The sequence below is a fragment of the Piliocolobus tephrosceles genome, chromosome 8 (assembly GCF_002776525.5).
Source record: "Piliocolobus tephrosceles isolate RC106 chromosome 8, ASM277652v3, whole genome shotgun sequence".
NCBI classification, from domain to species: Eukaryota; Metazoa; Chordata; class Mammalia; order Primates; family Cercopithecidae; genus Piliocolobus; species Piliocolobus tephrosceles.
The window spans coordinates 52,121,591-52,145,918 of record NC_045441.1 but is presented as its reverse complement, the minus strand read 5'-3'; the positions used below and the strand labels follow the sequence as shown (position 1 = coordinate 52,145,918).

At 39.6% G+C, this 24,328-nt stretch overlaps 1 protein-coding gene across 2 annotated transcripts in view; it reads left to right on the top strand.

Annotated features, from left to right (window-relative positions):
* The window catches only part of CREB5 (cAMP responsive element binding protein 5), a 417,587-nt gene extending 393,609 nt beyond the window's left edge, over window positions 1-23,978 (top strand). For both annotated transcript variants that reach the window (XM_023225914.1, XM_023225915.1), the window contains 4 exons: window positions 2,294-2,617; window positions 7,259-7,486; window positions 16,131-16,239; window positions 17,178-23,978. In XM_023225914.1, coding sequence (XP_023081682.1) covers window positions 2,294-2,617; window positions 7,259-7,486; window positions 16,131-16,239; window positions 17,178-17,341 — 825 coding nt within the window. In that variant the 3' untranslated portion in view covers window positions 17,342-23,978. The remainder of the gene's footprint in view (window positions 1-2,293; window positions 2,618-7,258; window positions 7,487-16,130; window positions 16,240-17,177) is intronic.
* Window positions 23,979-24,328: the final 350 nt, after the last annotated feature.

Here is a 24,328-nt window from a genome sequence, read left to right as displayed (position 1 = left end):
AACATGGTGAAACCCTGTCTCTACTAAAAATACAAAAATTAGCTGGGCATCATGGCACACGCCTGTAGTCCCAGCTACTCAGGAGGCTGAGGCAGGAGAATTGCTTGAACCCAACAGGTGGAGGTTGCAGTGAGATCATGCCACTGCACTCCAGCCTGGCAACAGAGCAAGACTCCATCTTAAAAAAAAAAAAAAAAAAAAGGAAACACAATACCCAGCACCCAGCATCTCATCTTTTCCAGACATTTAGGATGCTGAACTTCTTCAGGATTACGAAGTTGAGTAGCTGTTGTGCAGTATCTGTTGCTCATGAAGGAGGTGAGAAATGGACTATGTGGTTACTGAATCAGGATGATGAAAATATTTGAAATGATCTCATATTAACATCATACAGTCTACCATCCTTTCCTCTTGTTTTTTATTTATTTTGTTCTTAGCAGGTAGAGGCTTTTTATGTTTAACTAAGGATTTTGATTAATTGAATTGGTATTTTTCAATAGTGTATGTAACCGGTTGAGAATCATTAATATTGTACAATGTTAGAGCATGGTAGCTTTGATCATCATTTAAATACAACTGTTTCCTTGCCCAGCAATTATACACCACTATCATGGATCAGATAAGAACATAAATCTGGAGAGAACTTTGAGTCCCCTGGTAAATACTTCATGAAGCCAATGGGAGCTTGCCAATTAGACAATCATCTCTGCATAAGATGTATTTCCAACGAGTAACTGCATTATACAGTCCTTAGCATATTGTGCCCCTTGGGATATGATGATAATTGACTGTGTCACAGAAGAAACAATTTGAAGACACTGGGACTAAGCTGATTATCAACTGAACCTTTAGAACAGGGTTAGCAAATGATGGCCCAAGGGCCAAATCTGGCCCGCTGCCTAATTTTGTCCAGTGCATGAACTAAGAATGGTTTTTACGTTTTAAGTGACTGGGGAAAAAGAATCAAAAGCAGAATAACATTTCATGACATGTAAAAATTATATGCAATTCAGATTTCCTGTCCCTGAAGTTGTATTAGAACATAGCAGATTCATTCATTTACACATTGTCTGCAGCTGCTTTTGCACCACAATTTCAGAGTTGAGTAGTTGAGACAGAGAAGATAAGAGAAGAAAATATTGACTGTCTGACTCTTTATAGAAAAAGTTTGCTGACCCTTCCTTTAGACTTAGGTACAAGTTATTTGTGTGCATGTCTGCTTATGAATGGATAATGCTTCTGTGTTAGAAATATATCTGGCCGGTTGATGTGGCCATCAAAGGAGGTGCAATACTCCATATTCTTCTATTTTCCTCACTCCCTTCTCAAAGTCAAAAGAAAGCTATTGAGTGAGAAAAATTAGAGTATTGGAAGGGACCATAAGAAAGATATTGGTAACAGAAAAGACCTACACATTACCTCCAAAGCTTGTAAATTACTAACTCTAATTTTAAGCCCTGAAATCAGATTAGTTCTCTACATTTTAAATTTTGAAATTATTTATTCGCTGTGTCTGAGAAATCTTTTGAGAAGCAAGAGCATTTGTTCTTGTGACTCTTACAAAATACAGTGGCTGGCCAGGCGCAGAGGTTCACGCCTGTAATCCCAGCACTTTGGGAGGCCAAGGCGGATGGATCACGAGGTCAGGAGTTCAAGACCAGCCTGGTCAAGATGGTGAAAGCCCATCTCTACTAAAAATACAAAAATTAGCTGGGCATGGCAGCAGATGCCTGTAATCCCAGCTACTCAGAAGGCTGAGGCAGAGAATTGCTTGAAGCCAGGAGGCGGAGGTTGCAGTGAGCCGAGATCGCACCACTGCACCCTAGCGTGAGCGACAGAGTAAGACTCTGTCTCAAAAAAAAAAAATTAAAAAACAAAATACAGTGGCACACCAGATGGAGGCTCTTTGTTCAATGGCATTATCATATTGAATGGTGCTCTTTGGTGTATGCTTGCATTCAGTTGTAGATACGATATAATGCATGACTGGATAATAGGAAATACTTTTTAGTAGAATGTGTAATTCTTGATAGGATATCCTGTCCATTGGCTTTGACAGTTGAATTAACCTATTTGGCTGACATGGACCTTCCTAATGACCACAATATGTAAGAAAATATGAAACTAATACAAAAGCTATCTTGTACTGGTAGCAAGATAGCTACTGGTAGGAAACATTAGCAATAGTATCTAAAATATAGAATTGAAAATGTGAGTCATTTTGCTTCTAAATCTCTATCATGTACATGACTGACTTCAGTTGTTCCCTCCCCTCCCTTTTGTTCTGTTTCAGAGGTTGAAGGCTGCATTGACTCACCACCCTGCTGCCATGTCAAATGGGAACATGAACACCATGGGACACATGATGGAGATGATGGGCTCCCGGCAGGACCAGACGCCACACCATCACATGCACTCGCACCCACATCAGCACCAGACACTGCCACCCCACCACCCTTACCCACACCAGCACCAGCACCCAGCGCACCATCCTCACCCTCAACCCCATCACCAGCAGAATCATCCACATCATCACTCCCATTCCCACCTTCATGCACACCCAGCACATCACCAGACCTCGCCACATCCGCCCCTGCACACCGGCAACCAAGCACAGGTAGGCCTTTTCTGTGATCTCTTTCCCCTTATTATTCTCTTTCTTAACAGTACAAGCTCTAATGCTGGGGTCATTTGCAGCAATCTCGTTTGACAAGCCCAGGTGTTCTATCTCACATTCTAGGGAGCTCTGTTTATCTCCTAGGAGGCAACTCTTGCCCATAAGACCCTACCAGATCATAATTTCTATAAATAATATACTAAATAATGTCAGGTCTAGTCTCTAAGGGCAAGTATAAACTTTAAGTTCTCCAAAATCTATTTCTGCAGTATGTCAGAAAGTTAGCCCCTCCCCAAAGTAATATGAATCAATGGATTAGGAAGAACTTAAATTTGTGAAGAAAGATGCGAATTAAGAATGAGAAAAACAAGTTAATTCTAACCCTGGTTCTAGCTGCTGTTTTAAAACATCATAGAGACTGAATTTTGTCACCTGTAAAATGGAAGTTAAATACAACAGGCAATCTTCTGAGTAACAGTGAATGTTAAAAAATCTAACGAGTAACAATTCAAGGCAGACAAAGAAGCTCCATCATGGATGCTAGGGCATAAGGTGCTGTGTAAATGGTGAAGAGAGGTGACTCATCCCCCTGAATGAGAAATGCGTTGGAGGGAACAGAAAGAGAGCCAAGTTATGTAGATGATCAGACCAAGAGAAAGGCCAAATCCCAGTGGGGGAGAGTCACCAGGAGTGGCTGTAAAGAAAGCCAGCATTTAGACAAAACTGAAAGAGGGTTGGGGGACCAGGCAGACGTTATGTCACCCACGGCCAAGAAGAGAGGCGAGTCCTGTACTGGAGTGAGTTTTAGTAAGTGGATGAAGGGCATGTCCAGGAGCATGGCTGGGCCTAGACACTTTGGATCCTCAAGCAGAATGACCTTCATCCATACCCTCCACCCAGTCCACACTGCCAGCTTCCAACCAGCTGGATCAGAAGGGTGTCGGAAGCGTGGAACCGTCAAATAACACTTATTCACCGTCTCCTCTGTCGTCTGCCTCTGGAGACGAGACCTTACACCAGGCAGCTTTTTGAGCCCCCCTCCATTAACATGCACCAAACCTGGACAGCTATCCACAGAATGGGTCAGGCACAAGCAACTCTCTAAGCTATTCATTAGATAAACTGTCTTTTGCAAGGTCCTTAGAGATGTTCTACATTGTGATAAGAATTGAGCATTAGAGTGAGATAACCTTAACTTGTTTCCTGGCTTCCTCACTGTGTGATTGTGAACAGAAACGATGGACCTCTCTAACCCTCAGTTTTCCCATCTGTAAAATGGGGCTGGGTAATAGTAGACTAAACTCTAGGCTCTTGAGTATTAAATAAGAGAATCTCTGTAAAGCCCTTGGCACAGTGTTCAAAATATGTTATTCCAAACCAAAATAATAGAAGTTTAGCAAATTGTATAGCAATCAAATGTTACCCAGAGAACCTTTTTGGTCACATTTTTAGTCAAATGCCATACTAGAACATGTATTTAGAAAGGAAAAAAAAAAAAAAAACTACAAAGTCAACAATGGTCAAATTGATTAACATAGGTACTTAGTTTATAAGGAAACAAGAACATCAAGGTTTGGTCACCTCTGTGGGCAAGTTATTTCACAGGGCAAGTTATATAACAATTCTTTGAATACAAAAGCCATTCACTAGCTAATTACCAATTAGCCAGTTGCCCTCTGTTTCAAGTCAGTAAGTGGCCAATTGTATATGCAATTAGTTAATTGCTATTATAATTAGCTTCATGAACAGTTACTTCTTTTAATTGTATACTAAAAAGAAAGAGCCCAGGTTGGTCTTGCTAAAATTTGAACCAGATCATTTAGGCAGTATCCCAAAATACCACTTCTAAATTGTATTAACTTGGCTGATTACTGAGATCTTGCCATTTTTCTTAATTGTATGATTATCTGAAAGTAGGAATAGAATCCTTTGAATTCTGAGATTCTAAGATGATTTGGAATAAATTCTGCCTTTTTGAAATTATAATTGATTACTTTTGATCAAAATTTTCAGAGCATCTATGCCAAGAGAATTCTGCTTTAAAAATAAAATTACAAGCAACAATAATTACCAGATACACAGATTCTGGTTTTAGGAATGTATTTGCATTTTCTCCTGGCTTCTTGTGCTCCTCCTGAGTGTAAGGACGTAATTGTAGAGTGCTGGTTTCAAGGAATTTCTCTTAACCAATCCTGAACCTACATTACACCTGAAACCACGTCACTTATGCCTTTGGGTGAAGACACATGAAAAGTGTCATGGGCTACATTGATTAAACTTAGGGTAGGAGGATACAGAATTGAAAGATAAGTCCCTGCAATGGAGATTTGAAAACATTTTTTTCCTATTTGAGCGTTTTGTCTGGGGCTGGCAATAAGAGATGATAATTCACAAAAGGAAACAGTTAAAGGCAAAAATATCCAAGCAGTTAGCACATTCCCTCTTAATGCTTTTCTTTGCAGTAGTTAGCTCAGGAATTAGTATCCAAAATGGCAAGTGGTAAGCCTTTGCCAATAACAAGGATGACGTCTTCACTAGCAATTCTGATGAGTAAGACCTTACGCAGTTAATTTATTTTGTTATTCCTCTATAATCGGGAGGAAAATAGTCACCAACAAACAGTTCTAGAAAATGTCTTTGCTGGCCGGGTGTGGTGGCTCACGCCTGTAATCTCAGCATTTTGGGAGGTCGAGGTGGGTGGATCACCAGGTCAGGAGTTCAAGACCAGCCTGGCCAAGATGGTGAAACCCCGTCTCAACTAAAAACTACAAAAATTAGCCAGGCATGGTGGCAGGTGCCTGTAATCCCAGCTACTTGGGTGACTGAGGCAGAAGAATCGCCTGAACCCAGGCAGCCGAGGTTGCAGTGAGCTGAGATCATGCCACTGCACTCCAGCCTGGATGACAGAGAGAGACTCTGTCTCAAGAAAAAAAGAAAATGTCTTTGCTTTACATAAAATTACTGAGATGCAGTTCAACCTCAACCCTGGGCCTGATTCTTTTACAGTTAGTCATAGAAGGTTTGATAGAGTTTTGGATTAAAATATATCACCATCAGTCAACTGATGTCAACCAGTAGCCATTATTAGTGCAATTACAGTCATTCTGATTGATTTCAATCATAGTGCTGGAATGTGGTAGAAAAGATTGTTGAGCTTCATTTTTAAAACTTTTGGCCTGTTATTTCTGCAGGTTAAATGTCTCTTGTAAAACAACTTTATAGGTATTACAGTCATAAACCTGAGTGACTGAGAAATGGCAGAGGAAAAAAAAAAAACCACCTTTTATTGAAAATGAAGGAGGAGGAAGGAATGAAGTGCATGAGGGAAAGCATTAGGTGTCCAGACATATAAAGAGTCAGTCGTAGAAATTTCACAAGGTGCTGTGTGTCTGCCTTATGAATAGAAATAAAGCTGTATGTGTGGGGGTCTCCAAGCCTTAGATGTTGTTGAGTCCCACACAGACCTTGCAAGAACTCTATAAGCATAGTAAAATTTTTTAATAAAGTGCTTTGCCACTCTTAGGATTTCCTTCTAATGTAAGTGTATGGTAATGCACAAGCAACTCTCACTATCTCATACACACAGGGTGTGACAGGGCTCAGTGCTGCTTCAGGCATCAATTTAACGCTTTCAAAGGCCCAGCTTCCCAATCACCTAGAAAGCTCTCCTGGATCTCCTTTCACCCTGGTGAGCCCTCTGAGGGGCAGGCAGGCCCAGTTGGAGTGTGCAGGTCCGTCTAGTCCTCTGCATTAAGAACTGTGAAATAGTCAAAATAGGATTTCACCTGCTTTCCTGGCTTCATGGGCTTCTTTTGATAGGAGTCACAGTGGCAATGATGTCCCAGAGGTGTGTTAGGAACACAACTTTACCACTGTTAGAATGAAAGGAGCCCACAACCTGCTCAGAGGTTTTCTGCAGATGACAGTTGAGTCATCCATATTGTAATAATAACCCTGATCTTTCTGTTTTCACCCTGTAGCCATACATTGGCTATTTTAAAGTTGTTTATTTGTTTTTGTTTTTGTTTTTTAGAGACAAGGTCTTGCTGTGTTGCCCAGGCTGGAGTGCAGTGGCACGATCATAGCTCATGGCAACCTCGACCTCCTGGGCTCAAGCAAGCCTCCCACCTCAGCCTCCTGAGTAGTTAGAACTACAGGCACGCACTACCATGCCTGGCTAATTTTTCCATTTTTTTTGTAGACACAGGGTCTTGCTATGTTGCCGAGGCTGGTCTGAAACTCCCGGCCTCAAATGATCCTCCCACCCCACCTGGCCCTTACTTTAAAGTTTTTAAACACACTGTCAGTAAAACATTTTTAATAGCTGAAGGAGAAAAATAAATGTTTCCTCTACCATGATTCGGCTAAATGCCTGTCAGGGAAAAATCCATCTGACTACATCTTTTCACGAGTCATTCCTATATCTTGCCAACACATCACAGAATATAGGTCAGTGATGCTTTATATTTTCTTTTCTGTGTGTGATTTCATCATTTATTTCATTCATAGGAGGCAAGTCTCATATGCTGACTGAAGCAATAGACTTTCTGTGCTTTGCATTTTAACATCAGCTTGGGTTTCTTCCCTTACCTAACGCGTCCTTCCCTATCCCCATCACCTCCTCCCTCTCCGTCTCAGCAGGTTTCACCAGCAACACAACAGATGCAGCCAACCCAGACAATACAGCCACCCCAGCCCACAGGGGGGCGCCGGCGAAGGGTGGTGGACGAGGATCCCGACGAGAGGCGGCGGAAATTTCTGGAACGGAACCGGGCAGCTGCCACCCGCTGCAGACAGAAGAGGAAGGTCTGGGTGATGTCATTGGAAAAGAAAGCAGAAGAACTCACCCAGACAAACATGCAGCTTCAGGTGCAGCCCACGGTGTCCTTCCCGGGGACTCAAAGGCCCTCTGCTCCACGGGCATTTCCGGCCCCGACAGGCACTTGTTGACCTAAGCAGTGATGCCACACACTTAGTCCACAGAGGAGCCGCAGCCTCACTCCTCGAGCTTTATTAATTCCGGGACACTCTACAAAACAAAATTAACGGTTCAGTTTTTCAATCAATTTGCCCACAGAGCTCTGAGAAGGGGGGACCTACCCAACTAAGTTGTAGGGCTGGGAGCACAGGCTTTTAATCCGACAGAAATCCAAACCCTGGTTCAGCAATTACTTGCTAGGTTTAACTCTCTGGCTCTCTGTTTCTTCCTCTATAGAATGGGAATCGTAACTTTATAGAGTTGTTACATTAGGGGGAATCAACAAACTAATGTCTCCAAAGCAGTTGCCCAGTGCCTGGCCCATAATAAACCTTCAACTGAAAAGGAGCTGTTCGTTATATTCACTAGGTTGAGGGGGTTGCCTTGGCTTATACTTGATTATCTCTATTTTTGTTTCACATGGAAGAAAGAAAGGTTTATGGTGATTATGTAGCTCTGAAAGAAAAGGCATGTTTTCATCTCATTTACCAACTCACCAAGATTTGAATCTTGCATAATTTTTGCTTTTATGAATGGCTTAACTGGGGAGATTTTATAATGAGGCCCAGAAGTGTCTGGGAGTGCCTAAGAGAAAAGGAAGAAACTCTAGTACCCGGGCTTCTCCAGCAGACTTTATAGTTTATAATGATGCAGTTCAGAGCATTTGTTCTAATGTTAAAAATATGTGCACTATTTATCAGCAGAAAAAAAGGCAAGTAAATAGACACGTATGTGACCCACAGTCCAGGGATAGCATTAAGAGTCATGGATTATACTCCAGTGCTTCCAGAAGCTGAGAGAATGGCCAAAGAGAGTGGGGCAGGGAGAAAAGTACCCTACATAGGGAGACTCTGCACTTTAAGAGTTCATGGGGTCTGGGTGCAGTGGCCCACACCTGTAATCCCAGCACTTGGGGAGGCTAATCACTTTGGGAGGTGGCCGGATCACTTGGGGTCAGGAGTTTGACCAGCCTGGCCAAGGTGCAGAAACCCTGTCTCTACTAAAAATACAAAAATATTTGCCGTGGTGGCACACGCCTGTAGTCCCAGCTACTCAGGAGGCTAAGGCAGGAGAATGGCTTGAATGCAGGAGGGAGAGTCTGTAGCGAGCCAAGATCGCACCACTGTACTCCAGCCTGGGCAACAGGGTGAGACTCTGTCTCAAAAAAAAAACAGTTAATGGCTAGGCATTAGTAGGTTACTTTCATCTTCTTCCCACACCTAGTTCTCTGTGCATCCTTAGAAAGGAACAGTTAGGATGCCAAACCTCAAAGCCTTTGCATATTCAGTTTCATTAAATGGAGATGGCTTGGGGCTTCCAGTGTACAAATTAAAAGTATATAAGGAAAGTGTGTGTTGTATGAGGGCCTGAATTTCATAATTTATGGATGTTCATTTTTCCCCCTAAATGTGTCATTCTTTTTGTGATAGACATGATGAGCAAGAAACTGGGAAACATATAGCAGATGTGAGGAAAATAAGATAATGATTCCCGCACTAACTTGCATGCTGCGGGAAGATTGGGACTGTCTCTTACTACTCCCTCCACCCACTATCTATCTGCTGTTTATAGTGTGGTGTCTACACTCAGTAACTTATTTGTTGAATAAATGAATGGGTTCCCCTGTTTATAGTATAGTGTCTACACTCAGTAACCATTTGTTAAATAAATGAATGAATTCCTCATTGCTGGAGTGTCTAAGAATTGGCTGCTTGACTACTTGGCAAGGATGTGATTGCAGGGAGTCAAGCCACCAGAAAAATGGCTGGACTCAAACACCTTTAAAGCCACTTGTAGAATCTGATAGGCATAGTAGTATCTGAGAAACTTTCAGGTAGAATGTGGTTAAGCATTTTTCTTTTTTGAGACAGGGCCTCACTCCATTGCCCAGGCTGGAGGGCAGCTTACTACAGCCTTGACCTCCTGGACTCGAGTGTTCCTCCCACCTCAGCCTCCCAAAGTGTACATCACCATGCCTGGCTAATTTTTTTTTTTTTTTCCTCTAGAGACAAGGTCTTATTATGTTGCCCAGGCTGGTCTCAAACTCCTGGGCTCAAGCAACCCTCCAACCTCAGCCTCCCAAAGTGTTAGGATTATAGGTGTGAGCCTCTACGCCCAGCCAAGCATTTTTAATATTAATAATCATATTTTAATTTTGATGTGTATTGAAAAATGTAATTAGAAGATCAAATCTGCAGTTTCAAAGATATTAGTAAGAAGGCTAAATTATTCAAAATTGAGTTAATTTGCACAAATATGTTAAGTAAATAACAGTTCTTGTATATATGAACCTAGTAAATATTACAGCAGTGGTTCTCTGATAACTGAAGCTGGGGAAACCCAGGAATTTGCCACCATTTCTGAGGTCTGCAAGAGGATGATGCAAACATGTAGGTTTTCTCAGTCTTGGCCCTATTGACTTCTGGGCTCAATCATTCTTTGTTGTTCCCTGTGCATTGCAGGCTATTTAGCAGCATCCTTGGCCTTTACTCACTACGTATCAGGAGCACACCTTCCACCTATGACAACCAAAGAATCTCCAGACATTGCCAGATGTCCCCTGGTGGTGATTGGGAAGGGAAGTTGGGTGGCAAAATCAGCCTTAGTTAGGAACCACTGCTTAGATGAAGGAGCCAAAAATAGCCAGCTGGCACATATCAGCTGCCAAGGCTTTAAATCAGTTTTAACTAAAATGAGTCCTTGCAGAATTCCTTCAGGGTATTGACTGTGATCCTAATGCATGCAAACATGGAGGGATCATAGAGAGCCAGGAAAGTAAAGATGTCCATTGACTTTGAGGCCAGAGGTGTTCGTGACTTGGCATGTGTGTATTTATGATTGCTTTTACAAAACATACAAGGTAAATTTACCCTTTGCTAGACCCTAATGCACTGATTTTTTTTTCACATTTCTTTAGAGCCAAATGGCTAAGGAAAAAAAGGAGCTAGAACTCTAGGTCCCAAAACCAGGAAAAAAAAAAAAAATCCTACTGAGTTCATGTGACAGGCACCAATATCTTTTGGTAGTTAAAACGGTACCCAAAAAAGGGACAGTCTCTGAACAGACTAAATTGTTGATATTTTCCAACCACCGCTTTGCCTTGGAGGGACAGAAGCCACAACCGCCCAGTGTTCTCTCTGAAGCTGAGTGTCCTGCATCAGGCCCTGGGATGCTGGAGAGGATGCTGCAGATTCCGCTACCTTTGAATGACCCTTTCCCTCTCACTGGACCTTTGTCAAAAGAAAAAGGTGGCTCTCTTGAGGCTGGACCAGTGAGCCACATTTTAAGTAAACAGAAATGGAAGGTGCTAAGCAAACAAATTCCAGCCAAATGGAATATCCAAGGTCTGGATGGCCAGCTGCCACTTTTGAGTTGTTTTCCAGCATAGAACCCTCTAGTTAGGCTGCAGCATTTCAGATTGGAAAAACCAGACCTAAGAAAACAAAATCAAACTCCCAGACTTCATTTCCTAGTCTCACAACACATCTCTGCCCAAGAGGTCCAAAAAGGTATAGGAATTGGGGAAAACATTAGAAACCACCTAATCTGACATTTTATGGAGAAAGAAACTGAGGTTAGGGAAATGATGGGTCTTCCCTAATGTCACACAATGAGTAGGTGGCAGAATGAGGACTCAGGGAAGTCTCCTGTTGACCTAACCCACTTCTTTGTGGTCTTTTATTTTAGAAACTCTGTAAGCCAAAGAAATCCGTGTTCTTTTTTCTGATACTAAGTGACTAAGATCAGCTCTAAATTCATCAGCTGCTGATGTGGTACTCAGTAGAACGTCTGTGTTCAGTAGAGGATATGGAAATCATCTGGTCACCCATGGAAATAATTGCTTTTCTTTTTTAGTGCAAAGACACATGGTCTAAGTTGCTGCTGAAATTTTGGACACATGAGCCCAGGTCTGGGACTTGGCAAGTGAATAGGCCAGATGGGAACTGTTGCTTGACAAATTGAAAGTTCTTTGTTTCAGAGTGAACCAAACCTGGTCTCAGCTAATCTACCAAAACAAAAAAGCTGGGGGAGGGTATATTGTAGGGCCTATTTTGATAATTATTTTTTTGGCACAAACTACTGCTTACACCAAAAAGCACTGTGGATTTATCGTATAAATAATGACATCCCCAAAGCTGAACACTGCAAATGTAGCTATTAGGGACTTGTTGGAGTGCTTGCTTAAAGTATGTTATTGTAGTATTGAATATCTCTATGGAGTGCTGCTTCATCCCAAGGCAAACTATGGGTTTAAAAATAGATCAGTCCAACTGGATCTTACCGTTGCTAAACAGCTTACTGCTTTAGAGGAGCAAACTCAAAATCATTTAGAAAAATGAAAAGATGAAGAGTTGATTTCCACCAGACAATCGATATACATTATTAATACCTTGTATTTACAAAGTACTTTTATATTAAGACCTAAAACTCTGATTATAGCCTACATAAGGGAATAAAAAATGGTGATTTTCCTCAATTTATAAAACAAGGTAATTCAGAGTAAGAAAATGCCTCCAGAAGGCCTGGTTTTTATTTCCCTACTAGACTTCCAGGCCACATTTGATTTCTTTTATGCATTTTGAAACATTTGCTATCTGGTTGTTCTCTTCCAAAATGAATTCAAGGTGATTCCACTTATGTTCCCCTGAAAAGGGTTTTTACTTAAAATATAGTCTAGTATTTGTGCACTTCCTACACTAATCAGTCTTTCACTATGGAATCTTTAAGATGATAATGCATGTGCACAGCACACAATTCATTCTTCTTTCTCCAAGATAGTGATTTTTGACCTTTCTTAAGCCAAAGACCCTTTATGAAATATAATGAAGGCTCCATAGATGCTGTCTCAGCAGTATGGACACATAAATGGACATACAAAATTTTGTTCTAAAATGAAACTATAAATGTTGCTTTGGAATCTGCCTTACTAAGATTTGGAAGCATAAGAGGTGATAGAACTGGCTCCCTTGTGAAAGATAAGACCAGAATTATAAGCATATTTGAGCATATTGAAAGTAGTTAAGTAATGAATAAAAGTCAAGATTGAATCTTTCCTTACATAATTGGGTAATTTGCTTTCTCAATAGAAGGTGACACAGAATTGCTTGTAGAATAAAAAAAAATTCTTTCTGGAAGGAACTTAGAGAAGTAGTTCTCTACTTCTATACATGAAGTATAAAACCATCGTGTTTTATACTTGGTTGGCATGGCAGCTTGGGAACTCAAACCCTATTATTCTCAACTCTCAGGCGAGAGTTCCTTTTCCTATTGGATGCTGCCCTATGAGTTTCTATGGCTTCTGTGGTTATTAGGCCTTTATTTAGTCCTTGCAGCATCATAGTTACGTGTATATGGTATAAACAAGAAGCTGATTGCCCTTCTCTACTGACATTAATTGGTGTTCATTTTCCCACCATAACATGGCTAAATAACATAATTATTAACATGTTACATTAAGAAATATGTCCTGCCAGGCACAGTGGCTCATGCCTGTAATCCCAGCAGTTTGGGAGGCTGAGGCTGGAGAATCACTTGAGGCCAGGAGTTCAAGAGCAGCATGGGCAAAATAACTAGACCCCATCTTTGCAAAACATTTTTTTAAATTAGGTGGGCATTGTGGCACGTGTCTGTAGTCCCAGCTACTCTGAACGCTGAGGTGGGAGGATTGCTTGAGCCCAGGAGGTAGAGGCTGCAGTGAACCATGATGGTGCCACTGTAGTCCAGCCTGGACAACAGATCAAGACCCTGTCTCTATAAAAAGAAAAAAGAAAAAAGGAACATGTTCATATTCACATATATCTTTCAATGATGGTCAGCTGTCTCAGTATTCTCAGGGTTCTACATTTTTACAGACCTCACAACACTCAGGCCTTTGGTCTCTGTACTTACAACATATTGCTTTATTAATAAAGTGTTTTGCTGTTCACAGACTAAATGCCACCAAAGTCATATACTTTGTATGGGGTTTTGGTGATAGGCCAGGGCACCACATGTGCTGACTGGTGCTCTTTTTATAGTAAAACAGCCTTATGAAAGCAAAAATTTATTGTGAAACTGTTTGGGGCATGCCAAATATCATAGGCAGTTAGCTCTTTGCTAACTGTAGAAACCCAGAGAATAGAATTCAGAGTGTTTTCTTAAGGAAGGGGCAATGAACACTTTGTGCCTGGGAGATTGAACACTGCCAAGAAAGGGTTTCACTGCCTAGGACATAGTGGGGAAAGAAATGGAGACTAAATTCAACCTCTCCAAGATGGCCACAGGCAGGGGTGTTTTTTCTTCCAAAAGTATAAGAAAGCAAGAGAACCCAGTTTTGTTTTTAATACTTTTTTTGTTTGTTGTTTTCTAGGTAGAAAAGTGTGGATTCGCTAGAAATTGGAACTTGATTCCATTTTCTAAGATCCATTGTCTACATTATCTACAGCTGAGAGCTTCTACTCAGGGGACAAGGGGTCTGGCAGTTTTGATTTCAGAAAAGTGTTATTTCTGTAGTTTAATGCAAATAATATGACATTTCCTTCTGAAGTAAATATATATAAATACACACACATATAAACACATCTCTGTTTCCTTGTTTTGTTTTTGTTTGTTTTTGACAAGAGATTGCCTTCATATGATGGTCTAGAAGTGACTTTCTTTTATATTTGCTATTTTGAGCAGAGGGAGAACTGAGAAAAAGAAGGAAGGCCATCTGAATTTAGATAGGTATAAAACCGAAGAGGAAGAAGGTAGTGTTTAAGGCTAAAATAAATTGTCCTGTAAGTTATCCCACTGACCCTGGAATTGACAGAGTCACTTTTGGTTTCCACAGAGCCCCTTATCAATCACATTCATTTGGAGTTGGGAGGTACAATTTGCCTTCTTGTATGTTCTGAGATGTAAGGTCAGTTTTCTTGTTTGATTAAGTGATTTATTCATCGTTAAGGCTAATTTCCCAAATAGTCATTTTTATTTTGTAAAAATAAAGTTTGGAAGAGAAAGGGAATGAGATGAGATTTGTAGATGAGATTTTTATTATTATTATTTGTTTTATTATTATTATTTTTATTATTTTGTTATTAATATTACTCAATATGTGGTTGCTTGTAATGTATTTCACAAAGAAATTTAGAAATGGGAGATATTCCTTAAAAAAGATTTCAATTTTTTTTAGAGTAACTTCTGGAATCCCAAACATACATTCCTAGGTGATAAATACATGGCTGAAAAGCCAAGTTCATATTGAAAGTGTAGGTACAACTTAATGACAGCAATGTTAATCGTGCTTTTCTGTGTGCATGCATTTTTTAAGTTTCCTACATGTGAAGTACAATGCCTGGCAGTCACAAATAAACCTTGACCAAAGAGAGGATATTACTGATCACAATTTTTAAATGGCTTATTCAAGACAGCACTACATTTACAGTTCACTTTTATCAAGTGGAAGCATCTCGGAGCCGCCATCTATTTTGTGTCTATATTTGTAGACAACGGGTGCCAAGTTCGTTATTCTACAAAGCTATAAGCATGCCTTTGTGAATTACTATTAATAGAGAAAGTAGAGATCCGAGGCACTTACATGAGTAAACAAGAAGAAAACCCCACACCATCCACAATATCCTGATATTGAGGGGGGAAAGAGTATTTTATAGACCAAAATTGACCAAATAATCAATGCACTCAATCAAGTTAATTCCATCACGGCCCAAAACTTCATTGCCTCTTGCCAGCCTCAGCTGACATCATCCACCTGCAGCTGACCAACGTGTGCACTATGTGCTTCCATGCCTCCTGCTCAGTGGGCATCAGGCAAGTGGACGTGCTTTGCTCAACAGTAGCCCATGAACAGCAATTGAGCAGGAGATGGTGGGGGTAGCAGGGATTCATGGCTGAAGGTCAATTTATTTTCAGATATTCCTTTTAGATTGAGCAACACATACTTCTTTTGGAAAATCTGATGATAGATGAGTCAGCTTACTCTGATTGCATTTCAGGTGGAAGTCACAAATCCTACCACATAATTCTACCCAATGCATGCCTCATATTCACATTCTCAATTGGATGTCAACCTGAGCTTGTGAAGGTTATGATAGTTAAATGTATTAAGTGCTTAGTATATGCTGGGTATTGTTCTTTTTCCCATCTATTACCGTATTTAATCCTCACAGTAACACAAATAATGTTGTACTCTTCTTACCACCATCTTATAACGAGGTTGCTGGAGCTCACTTGGGTTGTGTTATCTACCTAGGGTCATGCAGTCAGTGTGGAGTAAGGATTCTCACCTGGCTTCAGTTCCCATCACCTAAGGGTGTGGTCTAGCCTTTTAATAAGGTTCAGCTCTTGAGTTAAAACCTAATCTCTTCAGAAAGGCCCTGGTAAATATGAGGGCCAAATTAAAGGTAAGCTACAGACTTTCAGGCGAACCACACTAAATAATGTTCTTGATGTCATTTAGACATAACAGAAGAGTTTGCCAGTTTTGTTGAAAGTGCACAGGGCGTTGGGTTTGTATCCTCTGGTCTTCTCAACATGGTTTTAATACATCTCTTTTAGAATGAAGTGTCTATGTTGAAAAATGAGGTGGCCCAGCTGAAACAGTTGTTGTTAACACATAAAGACTGCCCAATAACAGCCATGCAGAAAGAATCACAAGGATATCTAAGTAAGTCACCGACTTTTTCACTTTTCTTTAGTGTCCAATTTTTTTTTGCCACTAAGTTTGCACGGAATTTGATTGAAAGAGCAAAAGTAAAGTGTAGATTATACTTCCAGGCAGATATACAAGAATTCTTGAGTGGCTTCCAGACTATTCTTCCAAGGGGATCCCTTTTTCCAGACCCCTGTGCAACACCATGCCCACCACCTCCTGATAATTTCTGGCTACTCCTTCCCTGGCATTTCGAAGTATTAAAAAAAATACCAAATTCCAATTTTGCAGCCAGTAAGAAAAGAGCCAGCTGAAGCCCAAGTACCAGTGGCCCAGCAGTCTCCTTCAGAAATCTGTGGGCTGGGAACCAGGCCTTGGGTGAATCACATCCAGTGCCTCCAGAAACACTGCATGTTACTCACTGGGCTGAAAAGCTAGTGACTGACCTCAGTTTATCAATATGTAACGTGATCCCTTCCTTCAGACCCCAGTTTCTACATCTGGAATGCCAGTTGGTTAAATGATAGTTGAGTAGGGATGGTGGGAGGAGCAGGGATTCATGGCTGAAGGTCAATTTATTTTCAAATAATTTTTTAGATTGAGCAACACAGATTCTCCCACCACATGTGAGTATTTTTCCACATTTGATATATGGATGGCTATTTAAAAGACAAGATGGGGAAGTTCACATGTCCATGACTTAAACACATCAAATCATTTTACTGATACAGAAAGCATGGCTTTGCTTGTAGATATAAACTGGAAAGGCATAGCATTGTGACAACAGTTGAAAATAAAGTTTTGAAATTAACTTTCAGAAGAAAATGTGTGAAACTTCTATTTCAAGTAAATATCTAGTACTATTTCTCTGAGGAGTCCACAAGTCCATACAAAAAAGACCTATATTGGTGTGTGTGTATGTGTGTGTGTTGTCTTTTTTTTTTTCTCCGTAGGTCCGGAGAGTAGCCCTCCTGCTAGTCCTGTCCCAGCTTGCTCCCAGCAACAAGTCATCCAGCATAATACCATCACTACTTCCTCATCAGTCAGCGAGGTGGTAGGAAGCTCCACCCTCAGCCAGCTCACCACTCACAGAACAGACCTGAATCCAATTCTTTAAAATGCACCATCAGACCTGGCCTCCAAGAAGAGCTGTAGCGTACCATGCGTCCTTTCTTTTAAGGGCATTTTTAGAATTAACTCAGACCTGGAAGACTCCTCAGTTCTTCAAAGACTGGCTTTCATTTTTATAGTTATTATGGAAATGTTGTCTTTTATACTTAGTTATATAAGAAAAAAGGGAGTTATGCAATTAATATCTATCAGCTTGGGAAACGCTTTGGTGCTTTTCTCCAATTTTCTGGTACCAGTTACTTGTTTATAAACTGAACCTTTTCTGTATATAGCCATGGTTTCATTCTTATCAGTCCAACCCTTTGCCTGAAACACTGAATCTTGTTAAACCACAGCTTTTAGCCAAAATGAGGCATACCTAGATGTAAAGTAAGACAGATCCAAGGTAACTGGGTAGGAAATCTTTTGACATCTTAACTCATGTTGAGTTTGTGCTGTGGTGTCACCAGAATCCCAGATAAACACACAGCCTTTCCCATAACTTTTTGTTTCTTACTATAAAATATTATAAGATTCATTGATGTCCAAATAACACCACCGAGCATCTCTTCACTTCTCCTTCTCTTCTTGGTCCACTTGCTAATGCCCAGTTTTCTTCTCCATTTCCACTTTTTCTTGGGCTCCCTGTTTACTCTTCATTTTGACTTCCTTCTGTTTTATTTTTTTCCCTTTAGCATTGCATGTGAAGAAGAAAATAATGTTTAAAGGAAAAAAAAAAAAAGCAAACCTCCAAAACGTGGACCTAACCATTGCTTCACTTACACGTCACCCACAGCTGGAGTTCATTCAACTCTTGCTTTTCACGAAATAGTAACCAGGAGATGTTTAATGTGCCTGATTTAACGTTTTTAATAATCAGAGCAAATGAAAGGCGTTTTAGCTATAAGTGAAGCACGGTTGAATACCAGCTGGGGAGACACTAGGGAAGGGAACTTTGTAAGCCTTGATTGTGAAAGTCCAAATTTTGATGTGGGGCTATAACATGACACCCTTGGATTGCAACTGGTTTTATATGACCTGTCTATAACATTGAAAATCCATGTACTATATAATAATTCAGAAGGGCTCTATTCACTACACGGATTACATTGTTCAATCATCAGCTGCTAATAGCCTAAGATTTATTTTATTTTATTTTTTCTTAAGCCTATGGAACCGGCTTTGCTGTTCTAGGGGGTGAAAATAGACTAACTACTGGAGAAACAAAGAGAGAAAGAAAACCCGGTGTTTCCACAGGGGCACTTTTAGCCTTCCCACGACAGTTCAGCACTCTTTGACTGCTGAAGGAACCCCATGGATGAGGCGCAGGCTACTTCACTCTTCTTTTTCTTTTTTTTGAGACAGAGTCTCACCTATTGCCCAGGCTGAAGTGCTGTGGTGCACTTCACAGATCACTACAGATCACAGATCACAGAACACTGCAGCATCAACCCCCGAGTTCAAGCGATCCTTCCACCTCCGCCTCCCGGGTAGCTGGGACCACAGGTTCACACAACCATGCCTGGCTAATTTGTTTTTACTTTTATTTTAAAATAAAAGATAAGGTCTCTCTTACGTTGCCCAGGCTGGTCTCAAACGATCCTACTTCTTCGTCCCAAAGTGTTGGGATTATAGGCGTGAGCCACTGCACCCAGCCTACTTCCCTCTTCTGAATTATTCTGATTTATTTTCAACAACTTTTGTGAACTTGCGCATGATACAAAGCAGATAGTCTCTGAACCACAGTCGTGCCTCCTTGAAACAAGCCATTCTACTGTGCTAATGTTTTAATATCGCATCTCACAAATAACAGGGGTGAATGTTTCTCTCTAGCAATCTAGGCAGGTGCTGGTGTTTCATCTCCATTTGAATGCTTGACCTCTTAACGTGTGTGTGTGTGTGTGTGTGTTCATGGGTTTTAAAAGAACAGTATTTTACAAAAGGTGTAGCTTTTATAAGAGTTCAGAAAAGGGAAGGATGTGTTTTTTTCTCTCACTATAGTATAAGAATCTATTTTGGAGAAAAAAAGAAAATATGAGGGTCTCGAAGCATGATTTTTATATAACTAGTTTCAGTTTTATCTAATAACTTACTTTTTAAATCAATATTTATCAACAATCTTTCCATGTATGCAGTGCTTTCAAAAGATGGTTTTGAGTGTCCAGTGAAACTTATGACTTGGATATATGGTTGAAGAATCAAAACAAAAGCAAAAAAAAAAAAAAAAAAAAAAACCAAAAAAAGAAAAGAGAAAAAAAAGAAAAAATGCAAATGAAATAATTTTCTATTATATTTTAGACAAACATATCATTTTCAAGTATTTTAAATACTGAATTCATAGTTGTTGTTTTTTAAATTCCAACAGTAACAGCTGAATGGTTTAATCTGACTGGCTTCCTAAGAAATGTTTAAGACTCAGCTTTAAAAAGAAGTTAACATTCATATCTCTGTTTTGAAATCAAAAATAATATTTCAAAATTCTTTCCTAGGACTATCTGTCTCCCCTCCCTCCACAAAAGGAAAAAGAGTGCATTAAAATGTTTAGTTGGGTTTTTTAATTTTTACTTTTTATTTTATGTTTTGCTTTAAGTAAAATTTTTTCTTTACTGCATGCATAGCACTTAATAAAATGGATTTTTAAAAAATCCACTAGTAATATCAGAATGTCCAAGGAGTGACTGTCGCTACAATGATGGTTTAGTTTACTTCTGTTCCACCTTTTGATTGAAATATTTAGTTGTTAGGCTGAAAGCCTCTGCAGTTAAGAACTTGCCTGAGTTTTCTTCGTTCAGCAACTTGACAGTTTGACTGATGTGCATTATATATAGCTCAATTATGTCTGTTTTTTATGCTAAGTAGGAAAACCAACCATACACATTAGCAAACCGGCCTCAACATATAATTAGAATAAACTGTCTTCTTGTTCTACTCAGGGCCTTTAGGTGTGTTCATTCATGGTATGGAAATACAGTAAATGAAAGATTCCAACTAGTTGTCAGTGCTTCTTGAAAATTCCAAACAGAAAGATACATTGGTCAGATCCAATACATGGCTTATCAATATTAAGTCTTTTACCTAAAGGCCCAGCAGTCACCAGACAACAGAATAATCAATCTGCCTGAAAAATCCCTCCTCCTGGTCTTACACTTTTTGCCTATTTGGGAGAATATCTTTGTACTCTATTCTCCTCCCTCAACCAGTTATTGGGTCACCCATCCATGTGTTCATTCATCAATTATCATGGCCTTCAGAGCGCCTGTCCTAAGGAGGGAAAATCCTGCCACACTGCCTCTCCCCATTCATGTGTGGTTTTCTTGATCGACAAGATCTGTCTCTGAAGTCACTGCCAGCCTCCCTGGGAACGTCTATTGTACCTCCCCTGCCTTATGTGATGGGAGTTAACAACTCAGATAAGTACACCTGAGAGCATTTCTACCAGGTAAACTCTCACCTAAATGGAGGTGTCCACATCTTAATTGTTTCTCCTTGACACATTTCTCAATCCACGATGCCAGGAGAAGTAGAGTGAAAATCCCAGCCATGGATGAATGTACTGATTTGAAAGCCAAGTGTTAAGCTGGATGTTTTCCCGTCACACTACTACTCAGCCCTCTTCTGCTCCCACATCAACGGATGCAAGTCACAATCTTAACACAGCCTGTGGGAGACAAGCAGTTTGTGTGCTCTCACAGTATATATTATAGTAATTAGGGTGACTTAGAGCAAATACTCTTCAGATCCTATGTAGTCAGTGAAACAAAATGGAGAGTGTATTCTGATAGAGGGATGTCGATGGTGAATGTTCTGGTGGTTGTTGCCTGTTAAGTAAACTTTAGTGTGTAAGTCGAGTTTGTCATGAAAATCATAAACCAGCTACGGTAACAGACAAGCCTTTGGCTGGGGAGTTTTAAGCCTCAGTAACTGCTATAAAACTAGCCATCCAGTTAGGATAGAATGTGTTTCTTTCTGGTTAAAAAAAGAAAAAACCATCTAAGAAAATATATATGTATGTATGTGTGTATACAGTGGAATTCAAGGACCAAAGCAAAATTTGAACAGGAATCTATTAATTTAGAATTTTATAAGATATTTATTAATAAATGTTATTTTTAAACATTCCATTTGAACAGTATTCTGTAGGAGCTACTTGTTTTTAAAGTGTTAGTCCATAATAAACTACTATAGTTGTGTGTATTTTCATTTTTCAGGGTTTCAAATGGCTATTCTCCATCATTTGGTGGAAATGTTTGCTTAGATCTCTGTGCATAGACATTTCAAGGATTTTTATTGCTCTGTGAGTTATTTTTTAATCAACACTCTGAATAGTTTTATTAAAACATTTATTTCTTTTTTCGTTTTTAAAGTAAGCTCTTTCATTTAGGAAGCAGAGTTCAGCTAAAGGGAATCAGTAACTATAACTGGAACAGCTTTCTTGTAGAAGTGTAAAAACAACTTCATCTCTGCCTCTCTCCACCCCACCCCAATTTCCTAGAAAGCCTTGCACTATTCAGCTCCCTTAGTGCTTTTTGTCCCTTCCCGAACAATATGCAGTAGCTTTAAGCCATTCAAGCTCCATTATGCAGTATATGTGAGAAGGGAAAGGAAACAACCCATTTAAATTTGAATAAAACCGTGCCTATGCGAACAGCAATTTAGAATCTCTTTTCTGCTTTTAAAATAATTTATATTTTAAAATTGCACTTTAGCTTTTTGATCCCTTTGTATTTCTCTTACTCTCTTTCTAACCTCTTCTCTGTCCTCAAATTTGCCTTCGCTCTCCTTTACAATGCCCCCTACCCCTCCTCCAAGGCTCTGAGCGGCATCATTTAAAATACTTTACAGATATTTGCACCAGGTACATTTATGTGCATCCATTGGTAGCACAGCTGAGACCTGTGTCTCACATCAGCCTAGGTGAAGCATACTACAAGAATGCCAAGGAGAAGAGCCAGTACACTATATGGTTTATACTCTTTATCCCTTTATTCATAGCATGTTTTTTAAAAAAATGTTATATTATGCAACAGATGTGAGGCAGCAGCTAAGCTATACTTAAGAATTTTCTCTCATCTTCCAAACCAAAGTGTCCTGAATAAGCCAGGAGACTTATTCTTTTGTGCACCCTGGTGCACATCTGACTGTTGTCCTAGCCATAGACTCTCTGAGGCTACTGAAAGAACAGTGGCCCTATCAATTTCATTCCTAGGTCTCAAAAATACAATGTTGCCTTGTAACATAATTAGGGACAGCACCTCTAATTCACAATTATAATCTAAGGTAGGATAAGAAGACACAGCAGCAATAAACTTACAAGTAAAATTCAATACCAAAACAAACACAAAGAAATTTAAAAAACAAAAAACCTAGCTCGTCATGTTGTGAAAATGAAAAAGTGTATGTCCATTCAAAATATTTTACTATTTCTTGTGGAGTTTTTCAGTGCTGTAATGCTTGTAGCCAAATTGCTTAAAGAGTGTTTATATATTTTTTTCCTTATAAATTGTCTATTTTAAAAAAAAAAAAAAACTATTTAACCACAGCTGAAGTGGGGGGTAAGGCCAAATTGCCAACATTTGTTAAAAGATTAATACTCTTAAGTGGCACTCTGATACCTTTCCAACTTGTCATCAGAAAGGAATCAATAATTACCAACTGTTGTATTTAGACCAACTTACGATATCTAGCTCATTAGAAGCCAGGATCTAGAAAGCTCCTTCTAAGCCATTTGAGATATTCTTACATTGAGCTTCATATTATAGAACTTTATAGGATTGGATTTTTTACAATAGAATAATTTAGCCTCAGGACTGAGAATGTGGAAGCTGAATAAATTAGCTTTAAATACATCATTAAAATCTTATGCACAATAAGCTCATTAGATTCTAGTTTTCTCCTTTAGAATACCAATGCCACAGACACTGCAGGAGATAATGAAAGGTATCAGTTGTGCTGAATGGAGTGGGTTTAAGAGAAAGGACCCTTCCCAACCAGCAGCCAGCAGAAAATACAACCTACTCACTTTTTTTCCTTCTAAGTTCTGCTAAATCACATCTGCCTCATAGAGAAAGGAATGTTGCCTTTGAGAACTGTCTTGGAGAAAAGATAAGCTTGAAATGTTCTCTCTAAAGAGGACATAGGGTTTGGGATCCTCTGAAAAGGCCCAGAAAAATAGCTCAGTTCAAACACAATGTTCTAGGACAATTGGAATATAAATATTGTCCAAAAATATAATTAAAAGAAAAAAGTTTAGCACTGTGTAAAGTAAGTGTTAACTGAGGAAGTCCCAAAAAGGTGCTGTCACTTTAAGTTCTGGACTTGGGGTTGTTTGTATTTGTAAACAGCAAAGCATTTGTGTTTGTTTGTCTATTTGTAAAGCAACCACCTTCCTTATTGGAAGGAGATAAAAAGGGGTACATACATGTAAATACTTGCTGCAGCATTTAATATGTTTAATTTTGTGTTAAGCTTTTTGTTGCATCGTGAACACATTTATTGTTACCAATGGACAATGAGTTCATTAAGACTGTTCAACTAGGTCAGATTTTTACATCTCTTTCTAGCAAGAAGAGACAAGATTTTGTGCATTTGTACAAATGTTAATATCACTGCAATTCCAATATAATAAAGCACTCAACTGCAAATAATATATGTCACCTTTGTATGATGAAATTTGGGATTGGGGGTAATGACATGTATTCCTCACATACTCTTGTCAGAGGCATGTGAATCAGAGCAACTCCATCTTGAATAGGAGCTGGGTAAAATAAGGCTGAGACCTACTGGGCTGCATTCCCAGATGATTAAGGCATTCTAAGTCAGTGGATGACATAGGAAGTTGGCACAAGATACAGGTCATAAAGACTTTTCTGATAAAACGGTTTGCAGTAATGAAGTCAGCTAAATCCCACCAAAACCAAGATGGCAACAAGAGTGACCTCAGGTCATCCTCACTGCGACACTCCCATCAGCACCATGACAGTTTACAAATGCCATG